At 37.2% G+C, this 15,443-nt stretch overlaps 1 protein-coding gene across 3 annotated transcripts in view; it reads right to left on the bottom strand.

Annotated features, from left to right (window-relative positions):
• Positions 1-15,443, bottom strand: part of CFAP47 (cilia and flagella associated protein 47) — a 455,597-nt gene that overhangs the window by 426,833 nt on the left and 13,321 nt on the right. For all 3 annotated transcript variants that reach the window (XR_005215040.1, XM_037824716.1, XM_037824715.1), the window contains exons 4-7: positions 7,775-7,913; positions 5,434-5,662; positions 4,833-4,993; positions 2,443-2,570 (exon numbers count right to left, since the gene is read on the bottom strand). Coding sequence is in view for 2 of the 3 variants with exons in the window: in XM_037824716.1 (XP_037680644.1) it covers positions 2,443-2,570; positions 4,833-4,993; positions 5,434-5,662; positions 7,775-7,913 (657 nt within the window). In the remaining variant the exon portion in view is untranslated. The remainder of the gene's footprint in view (positions 1-2,442; positions 2,571-4,832; positions 4,994-5,433; positions 5,663-7,774; positions 7,914-15,443) is intronic.

Raw genomic sequence — 15,443 nt, forward strand, 5'->3', positions numbered from 1 at the left:
GAGACTTGGAGAGCTCATTCAGTCTTTCATTCAACAAATATTACTGAGTGCCTTCTCTGTGCCATGGGCTCTTGAGGACTTGCGCATACATAAGGCAGTGAATATAACAAACAATATCCCTGCTTTCATGGACTTTACATTCTAGTGAGGTGACACTGACAGTAACAAAGGCACAGGTAAACATATAGCATTTCAGAGAAAATAAATGCTATGGGGATTAAGTATATAAGGGTAAGACAAATAAGAGTGCAAAGCCATGGGGCCATTATTCATATAGGGAATTCCAAAAAGACCTCTGTGATAGGGAGACATCTGAACAAATGTATAAAGGGAGTCTGGAAGGAAGTCACGTGAAAATCCAGGGAAAGGGTATTCCAGACAATGAGAATAGCAAATACAAGGACTCTGAGGTATGAACTTGCTTGGCATGTTCAAGAAACACAAAGGAACCCAACATAGTTGGGGGAAGATATTAGAAAATGAGTTCAGAAATGGTATGTGGCCAGATCATACAGAACCTTAGAGTTCACAGAAAAGGTTTCAACTCTGTGAGATAAGAAGTCACTGGAACATTTCGAGTGGGTGGGGAAGGGGACAAGTGGGACATCATCAGTCTTATACTTGCAAAATCACTGTGGCTGCTGACTTGAGATTAGACTGTAATGGGACAAGGACAGAATCAGAGAAATTAGTTAGGAGGCTATTGCAATCATCCAGGAAAGATATGATGGAGGGTTTGACTGGGGTGACAGCAGAGGGGATGAGAAATAGTCAGATTTTAGATATGTTTTTGAAGGTAAAGTTAATAAGATTTGCTCACAGATTACATGGAGCATATGAAAGCAAATAGGGGATAAAATACGACTTTAATGTTTTTGGCCTGTGCAACTGAAAGGAAGTAATCGCTATTTCTTGAGACAAGTAGCACTGCAGGAGAAGTAGGTTGTGGGGAAATCAGGAGTTCTGTTTTGGACATGCTATGTTTGAGATGCCTAGTAGACATCTACATGGAAATATTTACCAGGCCACTGAACATATTTACAAGCTTAGGGTGAGAAAGAGGAAGGAGGGATTGGAAGTTTGAGGAAAAAAAGAAGGTATGTGGTATACATCTAGAATTGTGAGAAAGTAAATGGATGGTAGAATGCAACGGGAATGTCAAACATTTCAAAGGACCCACTTGAGTTTAGTGGTTATGGATTTAAAGGGATACCTCTCAACATGGTTGTGTGTTTTTCTCCATCTCAATTAGCTACCCAGATGAATACCAGAATAGGCTAATAGTTGAATTTATTCAGATTGAAGGTTTTTCCACTCCATGACAATAAGAGATGGACCAAGAGGCCAAAAGACTTAATGATACATGGAAAAGAGTGGTTAAAACCATGGACAATGGAATACATGCTGATTAAGGATATAAACATGACATTTCTGAGACAACAGAAAGAAGGCAGGATGTATAGATTTTAGGTTCTGTTGGATATAAGAACAGTTTTGCAGACAGAGCAGTGTAACTCACACCATAAAACAGTTTATCTTTCTTCACTGATGCTCTTACTAGCCATTCTTAAATTCTAAATTAACTTTAGGGCAAATTTAGCATCTCCATCTCTAGCCATTCAAAACCTGAAAGCCTTGAACCAATGTTCTATCTATGATCAGCAGATGTAATTCAGTATCACAAACTATGACATAAACATTAACAGATAAATCAATTTCATCCCCAGGATCCTAGTTCAACCCTACTCAATGAAATCACTCTTTCTGACATGCAAATCTTCCAGACTCTTGACTTGCTTAAGCATCTGAATGGACCTACCCATCCCTGGTATGGCTCATCTTCCTGGGTTTGATCCCTCACCTTTCTATATCTTTATTTTCTCTTTGATCTGTGTTGCTAAACTGAATTCCAAGTCCTGTTTCATTTTTCCTCACCGCAACCCACCTAATATAACGTGAGACTGTAATTAGTATAATACACCTTGACACATGGTCTGCAAAGCATATGCACTTATCCCATGACAGGACATTATATTGTATCTGATAAATCTTGTTCTTTGACTGTTACTGTATGTAGATGCTACAAATACTGGAAATATGGTAGCGATGAGATGGATCATTTGTTCCCATACGAAATTCTAACAGAAAACCTAGGTATAGTTTTTCTTCATCCCTTAACCTCTATAGCATCTGGTTTACCTGGTGTCATTTTAAAATTATAAGGTCATCTAAATCTGAGCCAGAAATAATTTTATGTGAATTATTCTGAGGTTGACTTCTTTCTTAGTACTACATAAATGATGTTTTAAGGTCTCTTAGGAATGTTTGCACTTTCATTCTATTCAATAATTACATATTTTTATTATATTGTCTCTGCACAATGTTCAAACTTCTAAAAATTTAAACTTATGCATTTCATGATTATGCTCATTTCATACTTACTGTTGATGGCTTTACTGTCATCATCTCTCAAAAATCCATCTTTACTTCCTACAGACTCAAATCTCAAAAAGATAGCATAGTCTTGCCTGTGTGAAGGATCAATATCCTTATTACTATCACTGATTAGTCTGTAAAAAAATCACAATCACTTATTTTTACAGCAAAGGTGATACATTCCATCGCCTCTCACAAGGGAATATCAACCCAATCTTTAAATCTATACAAGCAGATATAAGTTAATGAATTAAAATTCAACTGTGATCCGTTTTGCAAAATCACTGAAAAGATGGGGAGACTTGCCAAAAGAAGGACAAGACAAGAGTAATTTAAATATACAAATTCTTCATGGCCCAGCTCAAAGACCACTGTCACTATGAAGGATTTTCTTCGCAGGCCAAGTTTGCTGTTGCCTAAGGACTCTGTTCAAACTTTTACAATACTCTCTATTATCCCCAGGTGTAATCAAAGTCCTCTGTTACACATCTGTCTCTCCAAGTGGATGCATATTACCAACCACAATCTGACATGCAAATCTTGTTAGAGGAGAAAAGGTTAGGAGGGATGAGGAGAAAAGAAGCAGAACCAAAGAAAAATGGGTTACATCAGAGGACTGCCCGTTGGCTAAACTGATCTGCCTTACCCAGAAGTCAGCTTTTATTAACAGTGGATATTCAATTGCCTTTACAAAAGGCTGATGCATATTATTAGACAGGAATGCAGAGAGCATGTTTGCACACATTTAATTAATACTTCAAATCATACTCATACCTATGGTTCTTCATTAAACTTTCAAATGAAGTTAACATGTTGCCATAAAAAAAGAATATTGAGAAGTTTAAAGACTGTGTACTAAACAGAATCTTACAGATTCACCAAAGAAAACTCCTGCAAGAGGGTATCATTAATAAGGCAATTGTGGATTGTACAAATGGAACAACTGCTTGATTTACTACCCTCCTTAAATTAAAACACAACTGAGCCTTGAGCAGGCAATTGGTATCACCAAAGTACCCTGTTACCACAGAGAGAAGAAGTACATTAAACATTGTTCTGTCACAGTCAAGAGTAAACAGACTTGCAATTAGATCAGTTTATTGACACACACTGAAACCAATGCAGTTGTAGTTGTAACTGCTACTATATATTTAAAACAGCATTTCCAAATATATTTTCAACTAAATAACAAAAGTACACAGAATTGTGGAAAATATACACTTGCACAAGTCCTAAAAGCCCATATGAATTTCAGCAAGCGCGTTTGATAACAGAAGCTGCTATAGGCTTAATACCCATGATATTCAAAGCAGCAGCATTGTGTCCTGGCAGTAGCTCTGCATTCTATTTGGAGGCACCTAGAATATAATGCATGCCACGGACCATCGCTTGATCACCCAATAGAGAGAACGAAGTCTTGGCTGTTGAAATTGTTTTTGGCCATGATCCAAAACAACACAAAACTTCAACTTTCTCCACCCCATTTCCACAAGCTCTGGAGAGAATTTTAATATCACATGTGCTAGTTTGAATGCATTATGTCCCCCAGAACACCACTATCTTTGATGTAATCTTGTGTGGGCAGATGTATCAGTGTTGATTAGATTGTAATTCTTTGAGAGTTTCCATGGAAATGTGACACACCCAACTGTGCGTAATGGCTCTAACTGTATAGTTTCCATGGAGGTGTGGCCTCACCCATTCAGCATGGGCCTTGGTTAGTTTACTGGAGCACTATATAAGCTTAGACAGAGGGAACAAGCCTGCTATAGCCAAGAGGGGCACTTTGAAGAATGCACAGAAGCTGAGAGAGTAGCTGCAGGTGAGAGACAGTTCGAAGATGGCCGTTGAAAGCAGACTCTTGCTCCAGAGAAGCTAAGAGAGAACAAACACCCCAAGAGCAACTAACAGTGACATTTTTGAGGAACTGCAGCCTAGAGAGAAATGTCCTGGGAGAAAGCCATTTTGAAACCAGAACTTTGGAACAGATGCCAGCCACATGTCTTCCCAGTTAACAGAGGTTTTCCGGACACCAATGGCCATCCTCCAGTTAAGGTACCCGATTGCTGATGTGTTACCCTGGACACTTTATGGCCTTAAGACGGTAACTGTGTAACCAAATAAACCCCCTTTTATAAAAGCCAATCCATTTCAGGTGTCTTGCATTCCGGCAGCATTAGCAAACTAGAACATCACACAAAATATTTAGAATCATACTTAGCATTACAGATAATAGTATTAACCATGTTGGAAATATTTAGAATTATAATAAGAAAAATCCAATTTGTGCCTCTGACAAGTTTTACTACAATAGTATTAAAATCAGTCTGATGAATGCATGGTTAATATACTTTCTACTAATAATTAAGAATACAATTGCATTAATTTTTGCTTACTTTGGGCTGAAACAAAATGTAATTACAGTCTTTTGATAAGGTAATAAAGTTCCTTCATTAGGAATACAAGAGATAAAAGAAGTAATATCTATGTTCCTTTTTTTCCTTATGCAGGTGAGATTGTTTAAAGCAATATCTGTTCTTTGTCTAATATTGGTACCCTGTAATATAAAATCAGAGATAAAAAAGTATTAAGGAAGACACAAACATAAAATTTTAAGAGGAGATCATTAAATAATTGTTAAATTTCAGAGTCTAGAAGATAGTGAAAATCTATATATCTTTAAAGTGACACATACATAAATGTGTTCAAGGCACATTACAAAATTTAAAGAATTATTTAAAAATCAGTGAGAACAAAAATCCCCATTGCCACTAATTTATTTGAAGTACTTATCTATTATATCTATTACTATCAATGCTAATTTAAATTCACTGAATTTTCTAGGCTACCCTTGGGGACACATGAAATCAGATCTATCTGCCTGTGCTAAAATATATTTAGAATAATAAATAACTTGTCACTTATATAGCTACTTTCGAAACAAACTGTTCCTCAATCTATAATAGCTGATCTTCCCCTGTTGCATTCTTTACTTACCAATTCTTCTCCAACTGAATCATCTTGAACTATGGCCACCCAATTTATTGGTTCTGGGCTATTATTATATAGAAGTGCATATTCAGTTTTTGATGTTCCAAAGAAAACAGAACCAAAGTGAATGCAATCAACTATTTTGTCACTACTCATGTTTAACAATTCAATAATCTGTTCAACCACATGAGCTTCAATCCTCAGGAGCATGTCCGGACTACCTTGCAATCTCACGCTGTAAAATAATGAAATACATAAAGGCATATATTTTAATTAGGAGTACGTATACTTTATTTTCTGATAAATATTTGATAAACAGAAATTTTATAAAACCACATTATAAGAAAAATTCAAAAGTCTAAGAACAGTTCCTTTACATGCATTCCAGGAGCTATACCTTCCTTCTCTCTGTCTAGTCTACACAATAAAATGGCATATGTGCAGTCTAATTCACTGTGTCCAGGAAACATAAATATTCAAAATTAATCTCATGAATCTATCCCAGAAAGTACTCAATCTCATGTCCGTATTACTAATTATTTCATAAAACTACAGTTACATGAGATGATATATATGGTTACTTCTAGTTCTAGAATTCTGAGATTTGTTTCCAACTCATCCCACCCTAAGGCCAACAAATGACTTTATTCCCACCCTAATAACACAATTCCCTATGAAGTAAAGTGTCTCAGCAAAATCCTATTCTGTTGTTGAAATGATCGTCTCCCGATAAAATGTCACTTCCCTGACTAATTTCAAGCTTCTTTTGGAAATGCTCTCCCATATCTATCCCTCTCTGACATAAAAGCAATCTTTTTTAATCGAGCCCTTTCAGGTCCCACAAATAACTGACTACTCCATAACTGTTACCTAAGTCCTTATTTTATGCTGTATCTCTGTAAATTTGGGCGTTGTTGATACCAGCTCCTTGCACAGTTCCCCTCTCTTAGTTTCCATGCATGAAGTCATATTTTCTTGACTTTCCTTTTAACTTATCCAGGCACTTCTATCTCAATCTTCTAGGACTTGGATCTTCTGTAAACTCCAGGAATGCTGGCGTTTTTCTCCTACTCTTTTACCCTCTATCCTCATTCTCAGAGTTATTTTCATGACTTCTATGCTTCATCTCCCACTTATAAATTGATGACCCCAAACACAATATATGTAGACCAAACTTCTTTTGGGGGCTCAACACAATTAAATCTAATAGGCACTAACCAGCTTAATCAGGAGTCTGAAAATATATTCCAACATGTCAAAACTGAATTTAAGATCTTCTCTTACAGACTTGCCCCTCCTCTTACCTTCCCTTTCTACAATGATTCACCAAATTTAGTCAAAAATACCTCCATAATATATCTTCAATCTGCTCACTCCTCTCCATCCTCCAAAACTGTACCCTAGCTCAGGTCATCATCATTTCCCTCTTGCCTTACTATTACAACTTCTAGTAAGGCTGTCTACCCTACTCCTGTACTCCCTGATCTGTTTGGCACACTGCTACTAGCATGACCTTTCTAAATGCAAACCCATCAATAAAGTCCTATCTTCAAATAATTCTAAGACTTCACAGCCTTCTCAATAGAACCTAAGCTCCTATCAAGGCTCAGAACTCTTTCTCAAGTATTTTTTTACTATGACCTTCAGTAAGAAATACATGTTACATTGCAACATAGAAATCACACACATATATACGTGTGTATGCACATGAAACAAACAAGCCTTACAAAACAGACTTTACTATGTGAGATGCCTTCTGATACTTCCAATTTCATTTTATAACACTAGTGGTGACCCATTATGATTGTGCATCCCACTAACAAACTGAGACACACAGTATAAAAAAAAGCAAAAACATTGGCCTACAAGGCCCTTTACTGGATGCTGAACCGGTTCTGTTCCTCTGGCCTTATCTGTCATCACTCCCCTCTTCACCTCTATCTCTTTACCTCTGACATTGCCTCAGATCTCTTAGTGTGTAACACTGTCTTTTTACCTCTAAGATTTTGTCCACTACTACTTACTCTACCTGAAATCACTCGTATAAGCCACTCTAGTCACCACCACTCACCTCCCCGTATATGCAAGCACACACATACATGCACACACACACAGCTCAGCACTGCTCTTTGCTTGGCTAATTCAGACTCACCAGTAAGTGGTTCACCTGCCAACTCTTTCATGTAGCTCTTACCATTTTAGAGTCCCAAGTACTTGGCAAATAATAAAGACTCAATGAATGCTGAATAAAAGAGCAAAGCATATAACATAAAAACAAAAGCAACAGATATGTCTGAAGAGTGAAACAGGAAAGAGTTAAGAGCCATGACAAGTAGTATATACTTACTTTGCCACCTCATTCACAACTCTGGGTTCATCTGCACAGAAATCCACTTTGACAACCGTTGATGACATAGGCTCCACAGTACCATTAGATGGAAAAATGACAATGGGTAATTGGCCCTGGTATTCTGTTTGAAACACACCTATGGATAACAAGAGCATTCTGGATCCTTAAAATGTTTCATTCACATTCTTGACAGGGGGCAGACACACAGTACAGAGTAATGTTCTACTGTGGGCCAAGTATCACAGCTTTCATTGTAAGTTCAATCTCTGGGGTCACCCAACAAACTTGAGCCTAATATTAGGTCTCAACCCTCCAGAATGGCTAAAATATGTCATCTTGTACTGTATCTAGGCTAAACATTTTGAATACATTCTTCTATGTACTCCTCAAAACAATTGTATGAGATTAGTTCAATCATTACCTCCATTTTACAAATAAGGAAGTAGAGGCTTAGAAAGATTGAGGGACTTACCCAGAGTCTCACAACTAGTATGGTAGATTACATTGTTGACCCCAATTCTTCATCCTTCTCTGCATCCATAGCCTTGCCCTATCACAAACAAAGTGTGCTTCCTTACCCCTTGACTTCGGGCTTGATCATGGAGGATTTGCTTTAGTTAATAGTACGTGGGTGGAAGTGACAGCATGCCAGTTCCAAGCCCTGATTTTCTCTTGAAAGTTTACCGGAGCACACTTACCATGGGAAGTCTTTCTCCTGGGTAGCTGCTTCTTCTTGGACATGGGGCCATAGGGTAAGCACATATGGAGCAGAGCAACCCCAACTATATTAGTTTCCTAAGGCTTCCATAACAAAGTACCACAAGCAGGTGACTTCAAACAAAAGAAAAGTATTGGCTTACAGTGACTGAGGCTAAAAGTCTGAAATCAAGGTGTCAGCAAGGCCATGCTCCTTCTGAAAGTTCTAGGGAGAATCTTTCCTTGTCTCTTCCTTGACTCTGGTAGCCCCAGGTGTTTCTTGGCTTCTGGAAGCATAACTCCAATCTCTGCCTCCATGTTCACTAGCATGTCTTCTCTTTGTGTGTCTATCTCCTCAAATGATGTTCTCCTCCCCGTCTGTGTATCTGCGTTTCTTCTCCTCTTCTTACAAGGACATCAGTCATTGGATAAGGGCCCACCCTTGTTCAGTATCATCTCATCTTAACTTGATTACATCTGCGAAGACCCTATTTCCAAATAAGGTCACATTCACACATACTGGGACTTCAACATATCTTTTTGGAGGACACAATTCAATGCATAAGTCTGCATTCTGGGACCTGCAAATTTCCCACGTACAAAATACACTGACCCAATCCCAACATCCCCCGAAGTTTTAACCCATTTCAGCACCAACTCTAAGTCCAAAATCTTATTTACATAATAAACTCAAAATAAGTCCCAAACCTCATTTTACAATAACTCAGGTATGAGTGAGACTCTGGATATGGTTCATCCTTGGATACAACTGTTCTCCATCTGTAGGCCTGTGAAGTCTGGAGAGCAACTTATTTGTTTCCAAACTACAATGGTGGGACAGGCATCAGAGACATTTCCATTCCAAAAGGGAGAATACGGAAATAATTAAGGGCTCACTGGTCTAAAGTAACTTTGCAATCCAGAAGGATGAATTCCACCAGGTTTAAGGGCTCTCAGCCTAATGAAGCAGCTCTGTCCTCCCAGCCCAAGGTAGGAGCCCTGGCCCTTAGAACCATACCTTCTAGGCTCATGGTAGCAATGGTAGCCCCACCAGCCTCTGAGCCACCCTCAGAGTCATTCTTCCATTTCCTTGAAGGATAACATGTTTGCTGCTGAGTAGCTCTTACTGACCCATTTCCTGCCTGCAGAATCCAAGAAGTCTGAGATTTCTTCCTTCATTTAGTCCCATCTCTGTCCCCTTCAGTATAAGATGGCAGTGTTTCTGCTGAGATGGTTGATGGGATCCATAAGACACACACCTAATCTCTTTAGCAAAAGGTTGTCCAGCCACACCCTTGGCCTTGTTTCCAGAGCACAATGCCGAATAGGCTGAGAATTCTCTAAATCATCAAGCAGTGGTTCCTTTTTGCTTTACATTCATTCTTCAATTTATCTTTTTTTTCCCCACATTTTACTATAAGCAGCAAGGAGGAAACAAGACATATTTTCTGCACTTTGCTTGGAAATGTCTTCAGCTAAATATGCAAGTTCATCACTTATAACTTCTAATTTCCACCCAATGGTAAAATTCAATTCAGCCAAATCTCTGCACCTTTTAACAAGGACCACCTTTCCTCTAGTATCCAATAACATGCCCATCATTTCCTTCTAAGGCTTCACTGGAAGCTGCTTTAACATTCTTATTTTACTAATCATGTCTTCACGGCAGTATGTACTCATCTTCTATCAACTGTCTCAAAATTATTCCAGACTCTACCCATTAGCCATTTCCACATTTTTAGGTATTTATTATAGCAGCACTCTACCTCCTGGTATTGAAATCTGTATCAGTCAGGGTTCTCCAGGAGGAGAGAGAGAGAGAGGCAGAGAGAGATTTTAAGGATTTGGCTTATATGACTGCGGGGGCTGCCAAATTGAAAGTTTGTAAGACAGTCCAGAAGATAGGAGTTGATGTTTCAGTCCAGAGGCAGAATTCCTTCTTCTCCAGGAAACCTCTGTTTTTGCTCTTAAGGCTTTCAACTGATTTGATGAGGCCCACCCACATTTTCAAGGGAAATCTCTTTAACTAAAGTCAAATGATTGTAGATGTCAATCACATCTACAAAATACCTCAACAGCAACACCCAGATTAGTGTTTAGTTAAATAAATAAGTACTATAGCCTGGCCAAGTTGACACATAAGGCTAACCATCACACCAGCTAACCCATAGTCATGCAGTGAGAAATAGAGCAGCCCCAGCAGCCTCAGCTTGAGTCAGGGCCACCCAGGTAACTTAGCCTAGATCAGCCAAGCACCAACCAACCTGCATACATATGAATGATTAAAAAATGATTATTGTGTTAAGACTGAACTACAGGGTTTTTATATTACACATTAATAGTTAACTGCTACATCTAGAAACTAACAAATAGAGAAATAGAGCAGGAATTTTCGCTTGGATATTTCTAAATCGAGGGCTCACACTTTCACCCACTACCACTTCCGTATAGACAAAGTAATCCAGCATACACAGGATTAGGGCAGAAGGAATGGTTTTTTAGAATCAAATAACATATGAGAAAGAGGCTACAAAGATTTGCTATTCTGAAAGTAGAAATAGTTCACAATTTATGGTAATATTTGGTTACTACATTAGAGCATGAGATCCTTGAGATCAGACACTCTTTTCTTCTCTGTGGTTATGGCACCCCACACAGTGCTTGGCACCAAGCAGTGCTCAAAATATGTCAAAAAATAGAAGCAGCCAATGATGAGTCTCTTTAATATCATTATACAATACTAAAACAAATGAGCATGCTATCAACATAATCAACATTGCCAATTCCCAATTCATCCTTTTTTTAAATCACATTTGATGACATTTTCAAGAAACAAGTCATTTAACTTAAGAAAAGAAAAGTATTAGCATAATTAAAGTATTGAAAATATATAATGGCACTAATTTTTTTTAACGTAGAGATGAGCTGAGGGAAAAGGCAAAGTCACAATAAAAAACTGGTTAAACCAATCATTTGAGAGAAGCACAAATGTCTTAATATTTAAGGATCATTTTATTCTTACTTAAAAATAATTTTACAAAAATGTGTAAAAGTATATATGTTTCAAATAAATAGATATTATTGATTTGATCCTCCAGAAAAAGAAAACTATCTGAGTTTAGTTAAGGCTGATTCAGTAAAATAGTTCCTACATTATAGGTGTAATTTGATCAAAGAATTTAAGTGAAGGTTTCAAAAGCTTATTCAGGAACAACAGAGAAACAAAAAGAGCATTGTCTGATCTTTTAAATACATTAAAACAGGAATTATATCCAGATTACTGTAAGCTTAATATACTTTTAATACTACTAATTATGATGAACTATGTGATTGTTTCTGTTTTTAATACTAACAACTGAGCAAAAACTTTATCCAAAGAGCAAGGTGATACTGAATGAAATATGCTACAAATAGAACATTTTTGATCAGATTTACATTTTGGTCAGATATGACACAAGCTAACAGGTGGATATTGAACTAGAAAGAGATAAGAGGAGACTTCAACAGAATTATTTAGGTTGGTGCAGTAGCTAGGCAAAAGATGATGATGGCCTCTTGTAGAGAAATGGTAATGGAATAGAGAGAAGTAGGGTTTCTGACATATTTAGGAAGTGAACAGACAGTACTTAAAAGAAATTTAAACCAACCTGCATACATATGAATGATGCATACATATGAATGAACCTGCATACATATGAATGAGATGTCAAGGATTTTGCCAAGTTTATGACTTGTCCAAGTACATGGTGGCATGGTGGCACCGTTCAGTATAAAAGATAAAAGGAAGAAGTGTTTTTGTTTTTTTGTTTTTGATGTAGGGGAGTTGAGATCAGTTTTAGACGTGTTAATTTTCACACTCCTGAAGGAGACCCAGAGTATAGTATGGATCTGAAGAAGTCAATGAAGTAATAGGAATGAAAGTGATTGCCCAGGGAGAGTGTATTGACCAAGGACACATGGAAGTTCAACAAAAACTCTAAGGACCATACACATTTAATGAACCAACAAGGCGGGGGTGGGGGTGGGGGGAGAACAGTAGTCCACAAAAGAGAATTGAGGGGTGGTAGAAAAAGAATAATGATAACAATAATAGCTAATAGTTACTGAACATTTACTTTATACCAGAGAGTATGCAGAGCACTTTATTAATCATCTCCATAATTGTAGGAGGCAGGCAAGATGTTTACCTCTATTTTACAGGCAATACAGAAGATGTTCTAGGAGAGTAAATTCCTTGCCAGCGCCTCCCAGCTATTAAATGGTGCAACCAAGATTTCAGCCCTGGTTGACCTCACTCCAAGACCACTATTCTATACAGGAGTTACGTGTCATCAAAGCTGAGTTGTTTTTTAAGAAGTAGCAGTTGCCAACTATGTGAAATGTTTCTAATAAGTCACCTAAGATGAATACACAGGCATGTCCTGATAAACCTTAGAACAGCACATAAGGTATGAGCTGTGCCTAGAGTGAAGTGTTCTTTACAACACAAACCTGGGGGTTTTTTCTGTTGGTTTTGTTTTATATACATATACACACACATATATGTAAAACATATATATAACATATATATATCTCACAAATTTTCCGCATTCAGCCATTCTAAGGGTACACCTCGGTGGTATTAATTACACTCACAATGTTGTGCTACCATCATCACTATCTCTTACTAAGACCTTTTCATGACCCCAACAGAAACTCTGTAACTATAAAGGAACAACTTCCCATTGCCCTTCCTGCCCCCCAGCCCATGGTAACTTCTAATCTACTTCCCGTCTCCATTAATTTATTTATTTTAGATTTTTTATAGAGGACAAAAATAAACCTTTTCCACCTGGTATGTTTCATTCAACATAATGCTTTCAAGGCATATGCTTTTTGAATCTGGGTTGCTCTAACCATTCTAAAGAAGCAGCTTAGACATTGACTGGCAAAGTATAAATTGCTACCTTGCCTTTAATCCTTTGAACAACTTTCAGAAACTATATAACAAATAGATTTTTGAATAAAAATAGTTATAGAATCAAGCCAGGTCGAGCAGAGTAGGTAGTTTTATAGGCTGCTATTCAAAATCAAATGTTATGTCTCCAAGGACATTGCTGTTTCTTATGCATGTCTTTTTTTTTAAGTTTCCTTGGGTCTAAGGATGCTAAGCATGCACTAGTCTGCATATCTTCCAATGATTAAGTTTTGGAGACTACAAAATGCTCATAGGGGATTAAAAAGTTAGTTCTCAGTTCAATTATCTTTCATTGAAAGCTTAATGGTTCTTTACTGAAACTCTGAGCAATCACTGAACCAAATCAATTGATGAATAAGGATTAGTAAGTGTCTGCTGTATGTTCGGCATTGTGTTATACATGCAGAGTATATTTAGACTCCATGACAACAAAACTGGAAAACATAAAACACAAAACATGGGTTGAGAATAAGTAGTGGGTGCTTCTCCAGGTGGTTAAGGAAGATCATGAGCACCAACCCTGAGTTTGGTCCAATTTAGCAAACTTCCTAGTTTACAGATGATGCCAGGCTCTTCTAGACAGAAAAGCAAAGAAATGATGCTGATGATCAGGTGAAAGGGGTTAGGAAGAGTGAACATGAAAAGTGAGACAAAGATCATATACGTGGGGCAAAACAGCCCAAATAAACCTAAACTGTTTAAACACCGAAACGGTGCATAAAAATCACCCTCGGGACTTTGGAAACTGTTCAACAATAACACTGTACTAGAAAAAGTCTATTCAAATAATTCAAGTAATTGAAAAAGGATATTTAAATAATAAAGTGTACTGAGAAGAAGGAGGAAATGACTGTGATTCAAGGCATGCTAAACTAATCATGGGTTTTTCTTCAGTCTTCAAAGATAAAGCTGAGGGATGGTGTGGATATTATCATAAAAGATGTCTTAATTTACCAGGCTGCTATAACAAATACCACACAGTAGGTTAGCTTAAACAATGGGGATTTTTTGGTTTACAGTTTTGAGGCTGGAGAAATCCAAAACTGAGATGCCAGCAAGGTGACGCTTTCTCCCCAAAGTTTGTAACATTCTGATGATGGCTGCTGATGATCCTTGGGGTTCTTTGGCTTTTTTTCTCTGCTTCTCATCACACATGTCACATGGTGATGGCCTCTCTTTTCCCTTCTGGTTCCAATGACTTCCAACTTCTGGCTCCTCCCCATGGCTTTCTCTTACTCTGGTTTCCAGTTTCTTTCTTTCTCTAAGGCCTCCGGTAATTCAGATTAAGACCCAACCTTAACTTAAATAATATCTTCAAGAGATCCTATTTACAATGGGTTCACACCCACAGGAATGGGTATTAAGATTAAAAACATTTCTAAATTGGGGTGCATAATTCAGTCTACCACATGTAAAAACAAAAAAGGGAACACAGATTTCATCAATTCAGAAAATACTAATATTAAGTACATCTAAAAGACTGAATTACACCTTTTAAAAGGAGAAACGGCAAGTGCTTCTTTGCAGTCAGGAGTAAACTTGGGAAACATTTTTCTGAAGGCTGAGAAAAAAAAAAAGGATAAAAAACTTTGGTCTAAATCCATGGATGGTTATTCCATAATGGGCTATTAAAAGAAACCATCAAGAAGTTGTTACATAGCTAAACTTTGGGATTTACATAACCAAAAATAATAACACTAATGACACTACCAAGAGAGAAAACTAAGCTGTACAAATCATGAATCTGCTGAATGTGGAATTTTTTTATGTTCTCTTAAATATATATATAAATTTGTAAGCATTTGATCTTTAACTTTAAAACTATAAAATATTTGTCACATAAAATCTTTTTTATTTTCAATTTTATTAAAATCATCATTGGTTGCTGAATCTATCTTCTACCTAAGTGTTTTGTCCTTCATGAATGTACATTGTTATGCTCATGAATATTTATATGTTGTTGTCCTTTCTGATAATAAAAACTTTACAGCACTTTACAGGCACTTGCTGGTG

The sequence above is a fragment of the Choloepus didactylus genome (assembly GCF_015220235.1).
Source record: "Choloepus didactylus isolate mChoDid1 chromosome Y unlocalized genomic scaffold, mChoDid1.pri SUPER_Y_unloc1, whole genome shotgun sequence".
Lineage (NCBI taxonomy): Eukaryota > Metazoa > Chordata > Mammalia > Pilosa > Megalonychidae > Choloepus > Choloepus didactylus.